We start from the raw sequence: 20051 nt of genomic DNA on the forward strand, positions 1-20051 counted from the left end.
AGGTGTATGGAAAGTGAGTGGCTGTATGATTAAGTATATAGGAAGTGAGTAACTGTATGGGTGAGTGAGTAGGTGTGTGAGTGACTTTATTGATTAGTGAGTGGGTGTGTGAATGGTTGTATGGGTATGTGAGTGGATGTGTGAGTGGTTCTGTGGATGATATAATCAGTGATGTCGTAAGTGATGTAATTTGAGATGTCATCAGTGATGTCACTGACCATGTCATGAATTATGTAATATGTGGGGTGATAAGCAGTGCATTGCGGGGCGTAAGTTATATTTAGCTCAGGTAACTTTAACTGCTGACTTACAATGGTTCTGTATGAGTGAATTCTGAGCCTATTTATAACGTTCCTGTAATCTTTGTTTTTTTCAGTGAATTTCTATGGCTTTTTTTAATTCTATTTCCTAACTGTGATGTCCCTGTAACCTTAGTTTTTTTAGTGAATTTCAAATGCTTTTTAAATTTTATTTTTTAACTGTAACCTCTAACCTTTCAGCGTGGGTGTGTGAGTGGCTATATGCATCTGTGACTGGATGCGTGAGTGGTTATGTGGGTATTTGAGTGGGTGTGTGAGTGGCTATGGGGGTGTTTAAGTGGGTTTGTGAGGGGCAGTGTGAGTTTGTAAGTGGGTATATGAGTGGCTATATGGGTCTGTGAGTGGGTGTGTGAGTAGCTGTGTGGATGTGTGTGGGGGTTTGTGAGTGGCTTTATGGGTCTGTGAGTGGCTGCGTGAGTGGCTGTATGGGTCTCTACTGTGGGTGTATAAAAGGGACAGGGCCAACAATAAGCTCTCAGCAATCCAGCTGTGTAGGACTTACTGTTGTTTTTTGGCCCCAGTGATCCTCAACATCCAAGTGGACTTCATTCCATTACTAGTAGTGTGCCAGGAGGAGTGTTTGCAAAGGTCTGGAAAAAGGGGCAGGGCCTCCGATGACCTCTCAGCAATCCCGGTATGTGGTACTGACTGGTGGTACCAGGAAGGATTCTTGACCCCCAAGGAAACTCAGTATCTAAGGGGACTTAGTCTCCCAACAATAAGTGCACCGGAAGGTGCATTTGCAGAGTGGTGGAGAAGGGAGGCGGAGTCTCCGTCCAGCTATCAGTAATCCCACTGTGTGGGACTGACTGGTAGTAACAGAAGGGGTGATTGGCCCCAATTATCTCCAGCATCCAAGGGGACTTCACCCCCAACCATAAGTGCACCATGCGGCATGTTTGCAGAGTGCTATACAAAGGGGGCAGGCCACCAATGAAATCTCAGCAATCCCGCTAAGTGGGACATATTGGGGCTAACAAGAGGGGGTATTGGCCCTCCCAAAGACCCTCAGCTTCCAAGAGGACTTTCTCCCTCCACCAGTAGTGCACCAGGAGGAGTGCTTGCAGGGTGGTGGAGAAAGATGTGGGACCTCCAATGAGCTCTCAGTAATCCTATGTGTGAGACTTACTGGAGGTAACACAAGGGATTTGGGGCCCCCAAGTACCCTCAGCATCCAAGGGGATTTCACCCCCTACCAGTGGTGCATGTGGAGGTTCATTTGAAGAGCGGTGGGGAAAGGAGGTGGGGCTTCCAATAAGCTCTCAGCAATCCCGCTGTGTGAGACTTGCTGGAGGCAACAGGAGGGGTTCTTGCAACACTTAATTTGAGCCGGTGGTTTCTGGTATACTTATTTGCCATCACCACACTTATGACACTCTGCTACATGGTGGTGTTGCTAATCTAATTTAGAGATGAGCAGAACACTTGTTTATGAATACAATATACAGAAAAAACTACCAATACACACCTCCCCAGCATTTCCTTTATCTTTGGATAGCTGGAATAATCTGAACTTCACACTTGCAGGTGAGAGAGAGGGTTAGTAGCTGTTTTGGTTCTGTCATGGCAGTGATGATGGACAATTGATGGTGCAAAGTGCAGTGGCCTCTTGGTCAGGGCTCTGGTACTTATTATTTTGCAAATTAAGCATTGGGTTATTGACCCCCAAGTTCTCTCAGCATCCAAGCGGACTTCATCTCCCAACAAGTAGTTTACCAGGAGGCGCATTTGCAGACTGGTGGAGAAAGGGGGTGGGGCATCCAACGAGCTCTCAGAAATCCACCTGTGTGGGTCTTATTGGCAGCAACAAGAGGGGTTCTTGGCCCCCAAGGACCCTCAGCAGCCAAGGGGACTTCATCCCCCAATCAGTAGTACGACAGAAGGTAGATTTGCCAAGTGATGGAGAAAGGGGGCGTGGCCTCTGATGACTTCTCAGCAGTCCAGCTGTGTGGGACTTACTGGAGGTAACAGCAGGGGTTGTTGGCCCTCAAGAACCCTCAGGAAACAAGAGGACTTCATTCCCCAACTAGTAGTGTGCCAGGAGCTGTGTTTGCAAAGTGATGGCAAAAAGGAACGGGCCTTCAGCGACTTGCTGGGTCCTGCTTTGTTTGAATTTTTTTGTTTTTTTCAGGGAAGGGTGGTTGCGTGGCCCCCCTTCCCAGGGCAGGTTTTGGGCCCAGAGACCCCCATCCTCCAGGGCCAAGTCTTTTTGGAATGGGGGAGGTGGGCTGCGTGGCACCATCTCCTGGCTGAATTTGGCCCTCGGGACTCCATCCTTTGGGGCCTGGCATACTTATAGTTTAGGAGGGGGGCCGTGCGCCTCCCCTCCCTGGGCCAATTCTGGCCCCGGAGACCCCTCCCACTTGGACCTACCCTTTAATTTTTTTTCATACCAGTACTTGGGGAGGTGGAATGGGCGCCCCTCTCCCCCGGCCGATTTCAGTCCCGGTGACCCCATCCCCAGGTATTTAGAGATGGGGGCCATGTGGCCCACCTCTCCTGGACAAATTCGACCCTAGAACCCCCAGGGCCTGCCCATATTTAAAGTGGGTACCCCCAGGGCATCCACTCTCCACTGGGAACGCTGGGGGAAGCCTGAAGGACCCCGCAGTCCCTGCTGGCACCCCTCCTCCTTCGGGAGTTGGCATTGTTTTCTCAGACAGGGAGCTACTGGAAAGGCAGCTCCCCGTCTGTGAAAGCAATTCTGTTCTACTTCCAGCAAACAAGAGCATTTTCATTGCTCTCACTTGCTGGATGTTGAGCATTTGCTATGGCTTGGTGGGAGCGGTAAAGCTTCTGCCAAACCACAGCAAACAGCTGTTTCCTGGGATGGGCACCCTGGGACATAGCAGGAGCCAGCCCTAGGGGGTGGTGGTACACAGGGCTATTAAGGGCAGGCAATGCCTCACATGAGTAGGAACTAAGGCAAAAAATAATGGAGAGAATGTTTGAAATGGGGTAAGCCACAGACAGGTCTATTTGTAGCACAGTGGGACACAGAATGTCAACATTTGGTATCAAGGTACTCGCACCATCAGTCATGCCCTGATGATAAGACGTCCAGAGAAATTCGTATACAATTTTTCCCCACTGTTGTTAGACACGTGCAGACAATGGCACTAATCCTGATAACACCTCAATAGCCAGATAAACAGACATCTCAGATCTAGTGAAAATGGCAGGAGACAGTATCATGAGACTATAGTCTCATTAGGGCTTGCCAACAATGCAAGGGGGCCAGGTATGTCATCCAGAACCAGCAATGCTCAGCCTAGCAGTATGGTTCCTGAGGACCTAAAGTTTAGACTCACTGGGCTTCCACAGAGATCCATGGAATAGCTAAGAGAAGCCAAAAGGCCTACTGTGTAAGAATGCTACACCACAAAATGGAGCAAGTTCATACATTTATGCAACAGGGTAGAACTCGGAGACAGTTGGACACAGGTTGCTATGGTGATTAAGTATTGTATTGTATTGTAAGTGCATTTATATAGCGCTTACTACCCCTAACGAGGCTTCAAAGCGCTTTTTCTGCGAGTAGCACGCTACTCCGGGACCTATAGAGGATTAGTGTAGAATTAGTATAGTGAAACATGCAAGTACATTTTAAGTGGTGGATAGGTTATTCAGTTATCTGGATTTGGAATGATAGCAGAAGGAATAGAGGAGGACAAAGGTTTGTATTTATTTATCGCTTGTGGACGCGCGCTATTCAGGAAGTCTATAAAGGATTAGTGGTGAATTATTATGGTGAAATATGAAGTAATGTATTAGTCTGTTACTTGGAGTGAGAAGGATAGCGGAGGGATAAAAGGGGAAGAAAGATTTGCATTCATATAGCACTTGTTACCCCTGATGGGTATTGAAGCTCTTTTCTGGCGAGTAGCACGCCACTCCGGAACCCATAAAGGATTAGTTTTGAAAATTAGTGTAGCATAAATAAGAAGTAATTTGAGTAGTAGATAAGTTATTCAGTTATTTGGGCAGTATATTAGTATAGTTGTATATGGAATTTGAGAAGTGAACATGTTAGTCTGTTAATTTTGATTGAAAAGGATAGTGGAGGGATAAAAGAGTGAAGGATTTTTTTTAGGTCTTAGCAGTAGGAAGAGGCTTTTGGATGAGTAAAAAGAAGTTTGAGGGGAGGAGTCAGAGGGAAGAGTTTAGAAAAGTTTCTCATTTAGCAATACCCAGCCCACACCATCCACATCCACAAACGGAGCAACACACTCACACCAAATGTACACCACGCACAACACTATGCACAGTTTAATGTACCAGCATGCACCACAAACCCAACCAAACCACATCTACACACCCTACTACCCCAACTACCACACATATCTACCATCACCCACAAACAGTACACATCTCTATCCTATACCACTTAACCAATACACTCATCACTAATACAACACCAATCAACACCATACATAACTACATCCCATTCAGACATACTCTCCCTGCTGTAATTACACCTAACAAACCACCTTTTATCACTAGCAAACATATAATGATCCTTCCATCAGTTGTCCAACAAACACCCTCCTCTACTTTCTACCATAATAACACTAACACACAACACACACACTGCATACCACCACACTTTGTAACTCTTGCAACAAACCAGTCTAAGATAAACACTCTCACCTCTACTTCATTCCCTCCTACACACAACATACACTCTACTCATAAACACATCACCACCCCCACTACGTCACAACCTCCTCTCACAAACAATATTACACAACCAAATCCAGTGCATGAAACATATACATCAGCACCCCTTTTCACTACACCTCAAAGGCAAAACATATCACACACACCAGCACAACAAGATCTTCAGAGCACAACACCTCATAATACTTACCATCACAAAATATACATATACCCACCTCTCAAACCACATGCCAAGCTTTCAATGTTCCACCAAACCTTACGCAGATACAGCAATACAGCACCTCTCTTCTAACCGCCTCTCATCCATTGGACAATTTAGAACATTACTACATGACCCACATGCTGCACCACCTCCCCTGACTCATACTCCTTCCGCCTTAAACACACCCAAAAAATATAGCAAACATGCCACACAAAGGGCAGCATTTCTGGCCCTGGCCCTGGTCAGTCTCGAACAGGCTCAAACAGGCAACTGCCCTTGTCCTCTCCGCCCTCTACAGGCTCAAACAGGCAACTGCCCTTGCCCTCTCCGCCCTTCACAAGCTCAAACAGTCAACTGCCCTTGTCCTCTCCGCCCTTAGCCTCGATGCCCGGGCTGAGACACTCTAAGCCTGGCCTTTTATAGCCCTAGTAATCAGGTGACCCTTTCAGCTGATGGGAGCCCTAACACTATCCAATTACAACACTATGTTTCTCCAAATCATCTAGTCTAAAGGATATAAGATGCAAGAATTTAAAGAAATGTGTCTTGGACAAATTATATAGCCTAGCTAAATCTGCATAAGTAGAGAAGAGCCCACCAGCCTCATAAAAATCTCCCAGTTGTGAAATACCTTTATTTCTCCAACTTAATGCCACCAAATTCCAAAAAATGAAAAGAAGAATCCTAACAGAATTTGTAGGAGTATAATATGTGAGCCCTTCTAACAAAAGTAATTTCCACACAGTTCTCCTGACCTAGAAAGCGGCTTCAATTACTTTAAACCGTGTCCTTTTGAAATAGCTTCCATCAACTTCCTTAAACAAGTAATACTTTGTCTCAGACCCAAGTATCAATTGAAAAAAGGAGGGAGCCTCTGCGACGTTCCTGACCTCTTCCCCTGTCAATAATACTTCAATTTTTTACAAAAAACAAATATAATAATAAAGCGTAAAATCGGGTATCGACCAGCCCCCCTCTCTTTGAGTAGAGTCATGAACCTTACATCTCTTCTAGGTTTACCAGGGGCCCAAAGAAATGTAATACACAAAGATTGCAGTTGTTGAAGTTGATCACATGTCACTTCAAGAGGAATAGATCTGAATAGATATAATACCTTTGGTAAAATATTCATTTTTATGATATTACCTCTTCCAACCAATGTAAAATGTAGTCACCCCCATCTTTCTAATGATTCTTTAATGCTACCTATTATATCCGACCTATTAGCTTCAACTAAATCTTTCATTGATGTTCGAATTTTAATACCTAAATACGTAACTTTTTTCACTGATCTCACATCATTTAATACAATGTTGTCCATACAAAGTATTTGCGTTTTAGTGATGTTAAGCTTATATCCTGATACTAAACCAAATTATTTTGCTAGACGTTCCACCTCTTTAAGTGCAGTAAGAGGGTCTTCTGTAGTGATGGCAATATCATCTGCGTAGGCGAAAACAAAATGAGGAATCCCCTAAGCTATAAAAGGTTTAATTAAGGGTTTTTTCCCAACATGTCTACAAAAGGATTAATGTATAGAGCAAATAGCAACGGGGAGCAGGGGCACCCCTGCCGAGTTCCCCTAGTAATTTTCACTGGTTCTTGAAACCATACCCATTGCAGCTATTTTTGCGACAGGTGCAGTATGCAATACCTGCAGAGCCGTTATAAATCCTTTCCCAAATCCTACCTGATGCATTAATTTCCATAAATACTCCCACTCCACATGATCGAAAGCTTTTTCAGCATCTAACAGAATTAGCCCCATTTCCCTTTTTTCCGCCTGAGCTATGTCAAAAAAGTGTCACCACCTTATTAACATGAGTAACCGTCCCCCAACCCGGTATAAACCATTGGAGAGATAATCTTGGCCAGACGATTAGCTACATTTTTCGAATACATTTTGCCCGCGAATTAATCAAAGATTTCGGCTGATACGATCCGGGGAGTTCCGGTAGTTTCCCCTTCTTCTTAAAGACCACTATTGTGGCCTCATCCCAAGATTTAGGAGCTCGCTCATTCTGTGCAGCTCTCATAGTAGCCAACATTTCATGTTTAATCTGCTAAAAACATATCTTGTAGATCTCCCCGGAAAGCTTATCAGGTCCTGCGGATTTGCCCATTGCCAAACTGTTAACCACAGCCTCTAATTCCTCCATGGAAATAGGGGTTTCTAACAGCTCTACCTCATCTGGATGTAGTTTTGGTACAATTCCCCCCAAAAATATATTTCTGTCCAGATCCAACATTTCCTGCTGTGCATATAATTCCGTGTAAAATTGATGAAAAATTGCCAATATCCCTTGAGGATCTTGACACGTTACACCTAGGCAATCTTTGAGACCCATAATTCGGTGAGAATCTTCCTTCATCCGCAACCATAATGCTAAGCATCAACCGACCACTTCCTCATACTCAGGGCATTGCTTCTTATAAAACAAATATTTCACAGCATTTTCCCTGTTCCACAGAGCATTAATGTTTGCCCAACACCTAGCAACATCACTCTCCAAATCCAATATATTTCTATGTTGTGCTATCCCCTGAGTCAGTTTTCCCTTAGCCATTTTCATTTTGGCATACAATTCTTGTACCTCTAATCTAGTTTTCTTTGAGTGATATAAACCAAAGCTCAATACTTCGCCCTTAAAGCTAGCTTTAAAAGTATCCCATATAATTGATACATGAGCAGATTATCTAGTAAATTCAAAAAACTCCGTAATCCAAGTAGACATATGTTCTTTAAAACTGTCATGTAGGCCCAGCTTTCGATCAAATGAAAAAGTTCTTATTATTGACTTCACACCTATTGCCACTATTTCTAGAAGTATTGGAGCATGGTCTGATGTAATCCTAGGAATTATCCGAACCAATGCCCCTGATACATATGATGAAGACAAAAAAAAATGATCAAGTCGCACCAATTTCTTATGAGCAAACAAATAAAATGTATACCCCGGATCTGCTGGAAAAAGATTATCTCATACATCTACCAGCACATGGTCATTGATGAGATTACATAAAGCTTTAAAAACTCTTGGCTTACGTCCCTTATATCCCTGCGGTCCACTCTGAAGTGCCTTCTTAACCAAAATAATATTTAGATCCAAACATACCACTAAGGGAGTTGGCCATGATGCAAACTCTAAATTTAGATCATCCAAAACTGCGGACTCGTCTAGATTAGACCCGTAAATAGTACAGAGTGTAAACTTACTATTACCAAGCGCACATTCAGCAATAGCCCATCGCCCCATTTTATCCGCTAAACAGCGACCTGTATTCTGCATAGCCATTTTGGCTAATATTGCTACCCCCGCGTCATTGAAGTTTGCTGTGAGGAAACTAAAAGTGAAAATCCTAGATCATTTAACATGCTACGTTTACTCCATGGTATGTGCGTCTCTTGAACGCATAGCAGATCTGGTTGTATTACACAGAGCTCTGCCGCAACCCTTTTCCGCTTATTAGAATTGTTAAGGCCGGAAACATTTAAAGAACACATTTTAACCCCCTGAAAACCATAATAATGCCTAAAAAACGATACCAGACCCAAGTACTACTGCAGTTGTGGACTCCGCACAACATTTTCTTTGTTTTGTCATTGTTTTATTTCCATTTTTGATACCGTGGACTTTTTCACTGTTACCCCACCTAGTGGCCCTCCGCCAAGCCCCCCCCCCATCACCACCCCCTGCCATCCCCGAACACCCCCAACACTGCCCTAGCCCCAGTCCCCCCCCACCCCCCCCCCCCCTTTAACAAGGCTTTAAGACCCATGGCCCTGCAGATGCAAAGCTTCAGTGTATCTCCTGCCATTACTCACAACCCCCCCCCCCAGTCATAGAAGAGGAAATTCCTCCTCCCTCCCCCTGACTGGACGGAAAAACCCATTACTAACTATCCAAGTAAGAGGATAGAGAGAACCTACAAAATATAGAGGAAACAAAAAGAAAAAAAATCGAACTAATACTATATCTAATCCCTGCTTCCCCTCACTTGTCCCTCTATCTCCTAACCTGAAAAGATCACCAAATAGAGTTTAGATACTCCTTAGCAGAAGCTTCATTAGTAAAATAACGGGTGCTACTTTAAGTTTAGCCGGATTCACCAGAAACGCTTGAGCGCCTTTACTTTGAGATAGTGTAATAAGCTGACGTAACTGCCAGCGATTCTCTACTGTATATCGGCAGAAATCCGGCCTAACAAAAAACTCAAAATCTTGCCCAGATCTTTTCTTGTCAGACGAAACAAATAGAAAACCTCCTCACGAGCCAAAAAACTGTTAAATGAAATTAAGAAAGCTCTAGGTTTTTCCTCAGTTTGACCTAGTCTGATACGTATGGGATGCTTCCATCCAGAATATCATTTGTTACCCTTTTACATTTACAAAGGTGTAACTTGGCATATTCATCCATACGCCTGCACCTTGCAGCAATTGCAGCATATTTACAAAACAGACAACATCTGTATCTTTTCAGAGTACCTGCAATTAAAGCACTTATGGAAGGATTAAAAAGAATCATCCCACCTAGGTTGCCACCTTCTCCAGTATGGAACCTTAACGTTGTTCTTACAAGGCTCATGGGGCCCCCTTTTGAGCCTTTACATAAATGTGAACTGTTTCCTCACGTGGAAACAGCTTTCCTTATTGCTATCACCTCTCTTAGAAGAGTAACTGAAATACAAGCATTTACTATACAAGAACCATTTTTACAACTACATCGTAACAAAGTGGTTTTAAGAACTAATCCAAAAGTCCTTCCAAAAGTAATAACTCCTTTTCATTTAAACCAATCTGTAGAATTACCTGTGTTTTTCCAAAACCCAGACTCTGTGGCAGAAAGGGCTCTACACACATTAGATGTTAAGAGAGCTCTTTTCTACTATATAGATAGGACTAAGTCTTTTCGAAAAACAAAACAACTTTGTGTCTTTCTCTCCACCTCATAAAGGCAACCCCATCTCTAAAGGTGGCATTGCAAGGTGGATTGTAAAATGCATACAAATATGCTACCAAAAAGCAAAACGTACATTAACAGTTCCTCCTAGAACGCACACAACACGCAAACTAGGAGACTCTATGGCTTTCTTATGAAACATTCCCCTAGAAGACATATGCAAGGCAGCAACATGGTCTACAACACACACCTTCACTAAACACTACTGTGTTGATATGCAAGCCAAGCAGCAAGCTGCAGTAGGCCAAGCTGTCCTTAAAACTCTCTTTCAAACTACTGCAACAGATACAGGTGACCACCGCTAGGGGAGACACTGCTGCACAATCGATGCTAAGTGTACAATCTGCAGCTCATATGCCTCAAACGGAAAATGCTACTTACCAGTTTGCATCTGTTCTTGGCATGTAGAGCTGCAGAGTTGTACATGCCCTCCCGCCTCCCCGGGACCGGTATCTGTTCCAGTTTCATCTTACTTAGATGCACACGCATGGACATCTTTTTTCTTTACTTCTATTAACTCCATCATTTCCCATCATGTCGAAAAACAATCTAAGGATGGAGCCGATGCCCATGCACACTATCATCCAAGGGTGGAGTCACCTATCTCGTGACTACAAAGACTTCTTCCAAGACGACAATAACATGCAATCGTCCGAGCCCAACACCAGGTGGCGATCTAATACTAAGTGTACAACTCTGCAGCTCTACATGCCAAGAACAGATGCATACTGGTAAATAGCATTTTCTTTCCTCCAGCATCTACTTTAGCCCGCACAGTACTCACATCTTTTTTTGTACCTTTAACAAAGTTACCAGGCCTCTCGTCACTCCCAGCGGGGTTATCTTCTGCCTGTAAATCTTCTTGCGCCCACAGCCTTCCACGCGTTCCTTTCAGCGGCATAACCATCAGTTGAGTAAGCTTCCCGCTGGCGCCGTCAAGTTGTCCCCAGGTGTAATCAATCACCCTGAGGCGGAGTACACGTACTGCAAGCGCCCAGTGGCTTCGTAGAATTCTCAGCAGCCCCGCTACGAGTGTTGTCAGAGCATTCAGCATTCAGCAGAAGAGGTCAGCCAGAATTATCGCTAGTAAGTCTGGATAAATTATATATTTCTACCGCATATCCATCAGGATTTAACACAGCGAAATGTTCGGTTCTCTCTCCCCTCAAAAAGCTGCAGTTTGTGAGCTTCGACAGGAGTAGTCAGCTCACACGTCCACTCGCGCGGACGCCATCTTGCCCCTCCCAGAAAAGATTTACACCGCAAAATAGAATGGTTACTCACCTGCAGTAGCAATTTTTCAGCTTGAATTTTTTGGGGTTTCACCTGCAGCCCTATCTCCTCCAGAGCAATTAGTGTTTTTAAAACAAGATTATTACAAAGGTATGGAAAGAAATAAGAAGCCACAATAGGGACAAGAGTTGCTTAAGGGCAAAAAAAAAAATCTGAAGATGGCGACTACACAGAGGAGCTGGTAAGCCATCTGATTTTACAAGAGAATGGACAGGACACCATAGGTCAATGTTGCCCAAAGAGGGAAAAAAAAGGACTATAAGAGACAATTCTAGGTCCAACTATTAGATGGCCGAAGGATGCACAGAATGTGGATTCAGAAAACTCTTCATGGTGAAATCTACTCCTGCAGGTAGGTAATCATTACATTTCTCAGTTTTCTGTAGAACTAATTATGATGCCTTGTCTTCTATCTTCAGTTTCTACATGTCTGATAATCGTTCCAACAGAGTGTTACCCCTATGTTTCCTATCTAGAATTAGATAATAAACTGAATTTGATTCTATGACCACATAAACACCCATCCATAGTCACCTCAATACCACTAAGATAGTTACTCTCAGAAGGTGTAGTTTAACAAGACAATGTTCTGATGAAATGCCAAAGGCCCAGGCAAGCCTGTGCTAGGTGTGACACATGTCAACAATTAGACATTGAGGACTGTATGTATCACTACTGTTTTTGGAGTTGCCAAAGGAGAAACTTTAATAAATATAACCTTTAGTATTAGGTTTGTTAGAAATGGGAGTCTCTGGTTGGCAGAGGTATGCACCAGGTCCAAGCAGGGACCCTTAATTCTTGTCAGAATAAAAGGAGTTTCACACCTTAGATAACCCCTGCTCACCCCCTTGGAAGTTTGACATGAGCAGACAGGCTTATTCCAAAGGTGATGTGTTAAGTATTTGCAACCAGACACACAGTAATACAGTGAAAACACTACAAATGGACACCACATCAGTTTAGAAAAAAACTATCTTCATCTTAACCAAACAAGACCAAAATGTCACAAATCCAACATACATAATTGAAAATATGACTTTTAAAAGATTTCAAGCAATTCTGACCATCGAAAAATATGGATGCGTAACTTATACACAAAGTACCTCAAATGTGTCAAAATCAACAAAGCAAAACAGCTGTAGAGAGGGGAAACATCAGAAAACAGTGATGGGTCAGTTCTTGAGTCCTTGTGAAGGCAATGCAACCGTTCTGCTGCACACAGGAGAAGCGATGAGTCAAATCCGGACTGTAGGGAGAAGTGATGCATTGATTCCTAGATGGTTCTGGTGTGTAGGTGATGTACCGGAATACTTGCAGCACAGGTGCGATGTGTGAAAATTCAGGACGTGCTGAAGGTCAATGCTGCCGCAACAGTTTGCCACTGCGTCAATTTCTTCAGCTGCGGACCCACGATGCATTGGTTCTTTCAGCCGCACAGCAGGGCCTGCGTCGGAGTCGGTGCGGTGACCTTGGAGATTGGTGCACAGGACTCTGCGTGCAGATGATCGCAGTGTCGATTCTTCGGCCTCGTGAAGGTGAGGCATAGACATTTCACAGTTGCTGTGTGAGAAAAACAGGCGCTGTAAGTGCAATGCATCCATTTTCTTGGTTTCTTCAAGGTCTTTCAGCTCCCAACAACAAGAACAACCTCAAGAAGCTGGTGGTGAAGTCTTTGTGTCCCTCCGACTTCAAAACAGGAGGCAAGCACACACAAGCCCTTGGAGATTCTTCACAAGTATGTTCAGAGCAAAGTTGCAGTATTTGTCCTCTCCTTGGCAGAAGCAGCAACTACAGGTTAACCCAGCAAAGCAAAGGGGCAGTACTTCTCCGCACAGCTCTTGAGTTCTTCTCCTTTGCAGAGGTTCCTATTGTCTCCTGAAGTGATCTAAAGTTCTGGGGTTTCAGGTTGTAAAATGTACACCCATTTTCTCTTTGTAGTCTTTGTTGCACGAGTCTCTGAGCTCAGTAAAACCCAGGCCAAACTTCACTACAGGAGGTGGAGACAGCATTGTGCAGAGCAGGCACAGCCCATTCAGGTGCTTGTTAAAACTCCTCCTATCACTCTGAATGCAGAAAGGTCTATTCAGCCTGGTTATGAATCACCCTGGAAAGGCAGGGCTCACCTCAACCCCCCTTGTGACTGTCTAGAGTGAATGCACACCTTGGCTCCTGTCACTCCAAAACCAAACAGTGAATACACAAACAGGCTAATGCACACAGGATGGCTAAACAAGAAAATGCCAACTTTCTAAAAGTGGCCTTTGCCAATACACAATTTAAAAACCACCTTTACTAAAAGATGTGTTTTTAAATTCTGAGTTTAGAGAGCCTAAAGAGTGAAAGTTACACATGTTAAATGTTACAGTGCAACTCCAATGAAAAGGACATGTAAAACACACTAGTACATGCCCTAACTTTAAAATACAGTGCACCCTGCCCATGGGACCTTGGGCCTACCTTAGGAGTGCCTTACATGTAAGACAAGGGAAGGTTAGGGCCTGGCAAGTGGGTACACTTGCCAGGTCAACATGACAGTATAAAACTGTGTTTGCAGACACTACAGTGGTAGGTCTGAGACACATTTACAGGGCTACTCCGTTGAATGGCAAAACCACTGCTGCAAGCCCACAAGTAGCACTTGGTTTACGGGCCCTAGGAACACACATTGCACTTTACTAGGGACTTATCAGTAAATCAAATATGGCAATCATGGATAACCAATCATAATCACAATATTTCACAGGGAGCAGTTGCACTTTGACACTGCTAAGCAGTGACAAAGTTCTCAAACCATTTAAGCACCAGCAAAAAAGAAATCCAGTACACAGTCAAAAATGCAGGAGGTAGCGGCGAAAAGTCAGGGGAAACCACACCAAGAATGCCAAGTTTAACAAGGAGCCCAAGGCTCCGGGTCCCATTAGGCTGCTTCTGCAGTCTAGCACTGTAGCAGTAAGACTTATTTAAACCAAATATTGGATCCAGGGTGTAAGACCATTACAATTGTCCCCCCACTCAGGTAAATTAACTCCTATATACACAGTAGCACACCCCTAAGAATTATGTTTAAGAGGTTGGAGGATCAGACTTGACAGTGAAGCATGCCACGTTACATAGGTGAGAGCTCTGTGTTCATTACTCAAATAATGTAATTGAGTAAGACAGTACAGTGTATATGTTTTCCCTACCTGTCTGGACTGCTAGAGAACCTTTCCATACCACATATTACATTCAGTTCTGGATCCCTTTTTAATTTGTTGTATGTCAGAAATTCCATTGAACAACTAAGGGCCTCATTTAGAGTTTGCCGAAAGGCATACCCTGTCACAAAAGTGTCAGTTATACCATCCACTCTATTACAAGTGCATCATATCCTATAACATGTGTATACAGTGTACTGGGTATTCATCACATTTCTGAGGCAGTATCCCATCCACCAAACCCTAAATCAGACCCTAAGTTAAAATTCTGTTTTAGTTATAATGCAGAAACCTACATGTTCCCAGTTTATATGGTGCACAAAGTATAAATCATGCCCAGACCATGCCCTGCTCATAACGTCTTGTGATGACATCCCTGATGGAATCTCAACCATCTTTGCTGACATCACGCAATGGGAGTTGGGAACAACATTTGACTGAAGGGCTATGGCTAGGTCTGAACCCATTCCTCATAACCTAAACTGAGTGCATTAGGCTGAGTCTAAAACTGCTAGCACCTGCTAGAGTAATCTTTGACTTCTTCTATAGCAAACTGATGAAACTCAAATATATAATTGGAGTTTTGGCTATCCAGTTGAAGTCCAATAATAGCCTAGGCTCTTGGACATCAGTGATCTCGCAGTGGGTATCCTCAACAGAACGCATTTTGTTGGTATTTTCTGTCATATAGCATTTTGGTGCCTACAGTGCTGCGGTATAAATGAAGTTACTCTCCGGTCCTCTGATGCACAGCCTATTAGTCTATCATTTATAACAATAACCTCCCTCCCTCTATCATGCATTTATGTACTAATCCTTTAATCCTGTGTCTCTCTTTCAGATGTCAATGAGTGCCGTCGCCCCGGTGGAGCCCGTCTGTGCCAACACTCCTGCCAAAACACCTTTGGCAGCTTCCTGTGTACATGCCGTGCTGGCTTCCAGCTTCACACTGACAAAGTGTCCTGTAATGGTGAGCGCTCAGGGGACTTGGACTTGGTGGAGCTTTATTTTCTTTTATTGCAAAACTTTGCTTCAATCTGAAATTTGTTTTCTTGACCACCTCACCTTCTCCAAATTCAGCATCATTCAGCTCTTTTGTTCACCTCCTTTCTATATTGCTGATCACATTTTGGATGCAACTTTATCTAATCTATGTCAAGCTCCAAGATCATCAAAGAAATAGACTAAGAACTGGTGGTTCGAATGGGAATGAAGAGGAATCAAGATCCTAATTACATAGTGATCTCGGGGTAATTAAGACATACTTTTGAATTAAACAAGGTGACTTAACCTTAAAATGTATCTAGATATTCTCATATGTTGTAAACTAATTCTTGAATGTGCGGCTATAGATAATGATGCTCTGCATTGTCTTTCTATCTAATGTTGAGCTCGCATTTTTGCGACTTGTTTTTTTGTTAAAGAACCTTTCGATCGCAAAATGTTCTCTGACCCACCGCTAGCCCACAGTACATCAGAACAAATACTCCACCACTCTTTCTAGCACCATCTGCAGGACTGACGACATTCTTCAGTGGGACCTTCTGTGTAAGACATTGACTATTTAGTTCCATCAGTGGAAGAAAACAATATCACTGCAGCCACGACTACTTAATCCACCAGTGTGTGATGTCAAGGCCTTCAGATTTCCATACGACACAGATGCTGTCCTTCGAAACTTCTTAGGCAAAGGAACAGGAAGAACTCCTATTTCGCCCATCCGAAGGCCCCAGGACAAAAATAACCCTCAAAGCCTCGATCTCATCACAGTCCTTAAAGGATCAGCTCTTTGGGGGTGACCTTGTAAGCACCTTTACATTGAGATCCGGAACCACTCCTTGTGAACCCTTACGGCAAGCTACAAAGGGCTCTAACTTTTAGGTCCAGTTCACAGCTCTGATGCCTGTCAACCCCAAAAGACCCCAGGCTAGTCACCGGTGAAGGCCAGTAAGCCTCAGCACCCACTCAACCTGAGCGTCTGAAAAATCTTCTTCCACGTTGAAATTTACTTTAAAGCTGACTCCGAAATCAACCACATGCTTGTTGCCGAAACACACCATTACATCAAAATTTACGTGAGTAAGACACTCCTCATTGTCAAGTTTCTTGAAGCCCATGACCTCAGGTAGTGTGAGATTTTCATCCACCCCTCAGTGGGAAAAATGTTAGCTTAGCCATCCCTTCCTCTCTCACTCAGGAGCCAAAGGAAAGAAAGCTCACATTTCAGTAGCAGATTTCAGAAGAGCTCCGAGCTTCACACCTGTCAACCTAAGAAGGATAGCAACAAAGCCACCAGCCCACTTCCACAACCTCCTATCACGAGGCCTTATACAACAGCAGCACCATCAGCACCTCCTAAACCTCAGTTATAAGGCCTTTCCACTGGATGACACCACTACCTACAATACAGTTATTCCATACATTTATATAACGGACAGCACAGCACCACGAGGTAAAGCTGCCTATAGTGGTTAAGACCCTTTCTAGGACCAATAGGTCAGTCCAGGACCTCCCATGCCAAATAGCAGGATGAGATGTGCCACAGAGATCTTTAAAGACCCAGCCCCACACGACCCACTTTACATCAGGTTCCGCCATACTATGTAGTTGTACATTCTGCAAGGAAGAGGGCTCCGTCCAGGCAGTGGGGATACTTCTCCTCCAGATAAGGAGAGCAAGAAAACTGATGTAGCAGTGAAATGGGAGGTAAAATAGTTGAACAATAATATTGTGATAAAAAAATATCATGATGCAGGAATATCGTTGTCGAGGATATTGTTTTTTAGGTAAGTAATATCGTTTTAATAAATATTGTTGTTAATATCGTTTTGAAAAATATAGTTCTAAAAAATACAGTTCTTTATGTGTTTTAGTTCATATATTAAGTTTATGTGTTATTATCTTTGCAGAATTGTTAATAATATTTTCAAACATAGCTTGCAAATTTAAGGGATTTATCATTTTGTAATTAAATTGTTAATAGCAATTTATAGTGTTCTAGCGGGTTGCTATGATTGTAGAGATATAGGGGTTGATTAGGGTGGCGGGAAGACCCCCTACTACAAGCTGTCGATGGCGGTCTCCCCGCCATCCGAAGCAGCTTTTCCTCCTGCCATATTTTGATGGCAGGTGGTGTGCAGGCTGGCGGAAAACCCGACCGTCATGCATCGGAATGGCACCTTGAACCTGCCAGTGTGGCGGAGGGCCTTCCAATCCCTAAAATTGTGGCATGCCTACCAGGCACCAGCGTAGGGATTAGGCTGCCCCCTGCCAGCCAGCCTTTCCATGACCGTTCACCCACCATGAAAAGGCTGGCGGGGATGGACGTCCTTCAACCCTGGCCATTTTCTTTGGGTATATCAAAGTGACAGTCATCACATGACGCCTGTCACTTAGTACAGGGATATGTAAAATATACCTTTTGCAGTGCAGCGGGTGATGGAGCTAGCATTTTCAACTGCAATGTTAAAGGTGGGTGATGTGACCGCCACGGTGGCGGTCGCATCCTAATTCCTATTGTGGAAGTACCGCCTTTTTGGCAGGCGGTCTCACATAGGAGATGATGGCGGATGGACTGGAGTCTGTCCACCATGTTATCAGGCCCATAGTGTAGGAAGTATATGAAGTATAATCAATTATTCATTTATTATTAATTATTGAATTGATTATTAATTAGGTAAATGGTGTTACTTTTAGGTTTCTTCAGTTATATATTAGGTGTGTTTCCTGGGTTTGTAGGGGTATAAGGTGGGAAGTTAATTAAGTAATAACTAACAATTAATTATCAATGTTTTGATAAATATTTAATTGATTATTAATAATGTAAATTGATTATTTACTATATTTTTTCATTATATATTAGGTGCAGACTGGGTTTGTAGGGGTATAGGGTGGGAAGTAAATTAACTAATACTTAATTAGAAATGAACTATTAATTGATTATTTATAATTGAATATTAAATGTAATTCCTCCAAAGTCCAAGGCTTTCCTTACTGTTGCACAGTCTGGAGTGGGAACAGTAAATTTTACCCCTCCGAACTCCAGCACTTTCCCTAGTGTTGCTCAAACTGTAGGGGGAATAGTAAATTTAATCCCTCCAAAGTCCAATGCTTTCCCTACGGCTGCACAGACGGAACGGAAATAGTAAATATTACCCCTCTGAAGTCCAACGTATTCCCAACTGTTGCACACACTGAAGTTGGAATAGTAAATTATACCCCTTCGTAGTCCAAAGCTTTCCCTATTGTTGCACAGACTGGAGTGGGAATAGTAAATGTTACCCCTCTGAAGTCCAACACTTTTCCCACTGTTGCACAGACTTGAGTGGAAATAGTACATTTCACAACTCCGAAGTGCATCGCTTTCCCTACTAATTTTACCCCTCCAGATGTCGAACGCTTTATCTACTGCTGTACAAACAAGAGTGGGAATAGTATTATCCCTCTTGTAAACTTATAGGGCTTTTCAAATATGTTATGTGTTGAAGTAAAGTACTTTTCCTACTGTAGCACAGAATGGAGTGGGAATAGCCTATTTTTCCTCTCTGAAAGCCAGTGCTTTCACTACTGTTGGATAAACTGGAGTGAGAATAGTATATTTATTTTTACCAGATTTCAAGACTTTTGTTATTATTGTTTAAATATATATATATATATATATATATATATATATATATATATATATATATATATATATATATATATATATATATATATATATATATAAATATATATATATATATATATATATATATATATTATTTTTATTTGCTTGTTAAATTGTATATTATTTGTTTATTTATAGATATTTATTTTACATTATTTATCACTTTTAGTAAATGTTTATTATGAATGAATTGGATAAGTTATTTCAGATCTGATTATGAATTTAGTTGTCCATGGGACTGCCAAACTCATGGTGGAAGTACGGTGGTGGTCGGGGAACGCTGCACCAGCAGACCCACCGCCATAGTACAAGTAGGCAGTCGGACCTCCAGAGAACCGCTGCAACTGCCAGGAATCCGCAATCCCTGGCGGTGGTGTGGCGGTCTTATAGCACAATATGCCTAATGGTGCTGCTGCGGCACCACAAAACATATTGAGGGCTATTTTTTTGTATCGATCAAGTAACATACAGGTAGCGGGCGGAGATCGAGTGAGATAGCGGGCAGAGACCGAGTGAGATTGTTGAGACAGTTAGAGTCCTGATACAGAATTGAATTAGGAACCAAGGAACCAACAGGGCTCAACAGTGAATAGGAATTAAGGGTACATATAAGATGAAGTCAGGCTGTGGTGAAAGTGAAATAGGTAACCATCAGAAGGATATTTAGTAAACTCTTTGTGAAATACCAGGGACCAGCAACAGAGACCTTGTCTATGGTGGAGAATCAAGACC

The 20051-nt window shown here is 42.9% G+C and overlaps 1 protein-coding gene across 1 annotated transcript in view; it reads left to right on the forward strand.

Annotated features, from left to right (window-relative positions):
* The window catches only part of LOC147662925 (uncharacterized), a 468727-nt gene that overhangs the window by 275463 nt on the left and 173213 nt on the right, over positions 1-20051 (forward strand). Inside the window, exon 11 of the mRNA XM_086950793.1 lies at positions 15495-15623. Within this exon, the coding sequence (XP_086806919.1) occupies positions 15495-15623 (129 nt within the window). The remainder of the gene's footprint in view (positions 1-15494; positions 15624-20051) is intronic.

This window comes from Lissotriton vulgaris, unplaced genomic scaffold, assembly GCF_964263255.1.
Source record: "Lissotriton vulgaris unplaced genomic scaffold, aLisVul1.2 SCAFFOLD_919, whole genome shotgun sequence".
NCBI lineage: Eukaryota > Metazoa > Chordata > Amphibia > Caudata > Salamandridae > Lissotriton > Lissotriton vulgaris.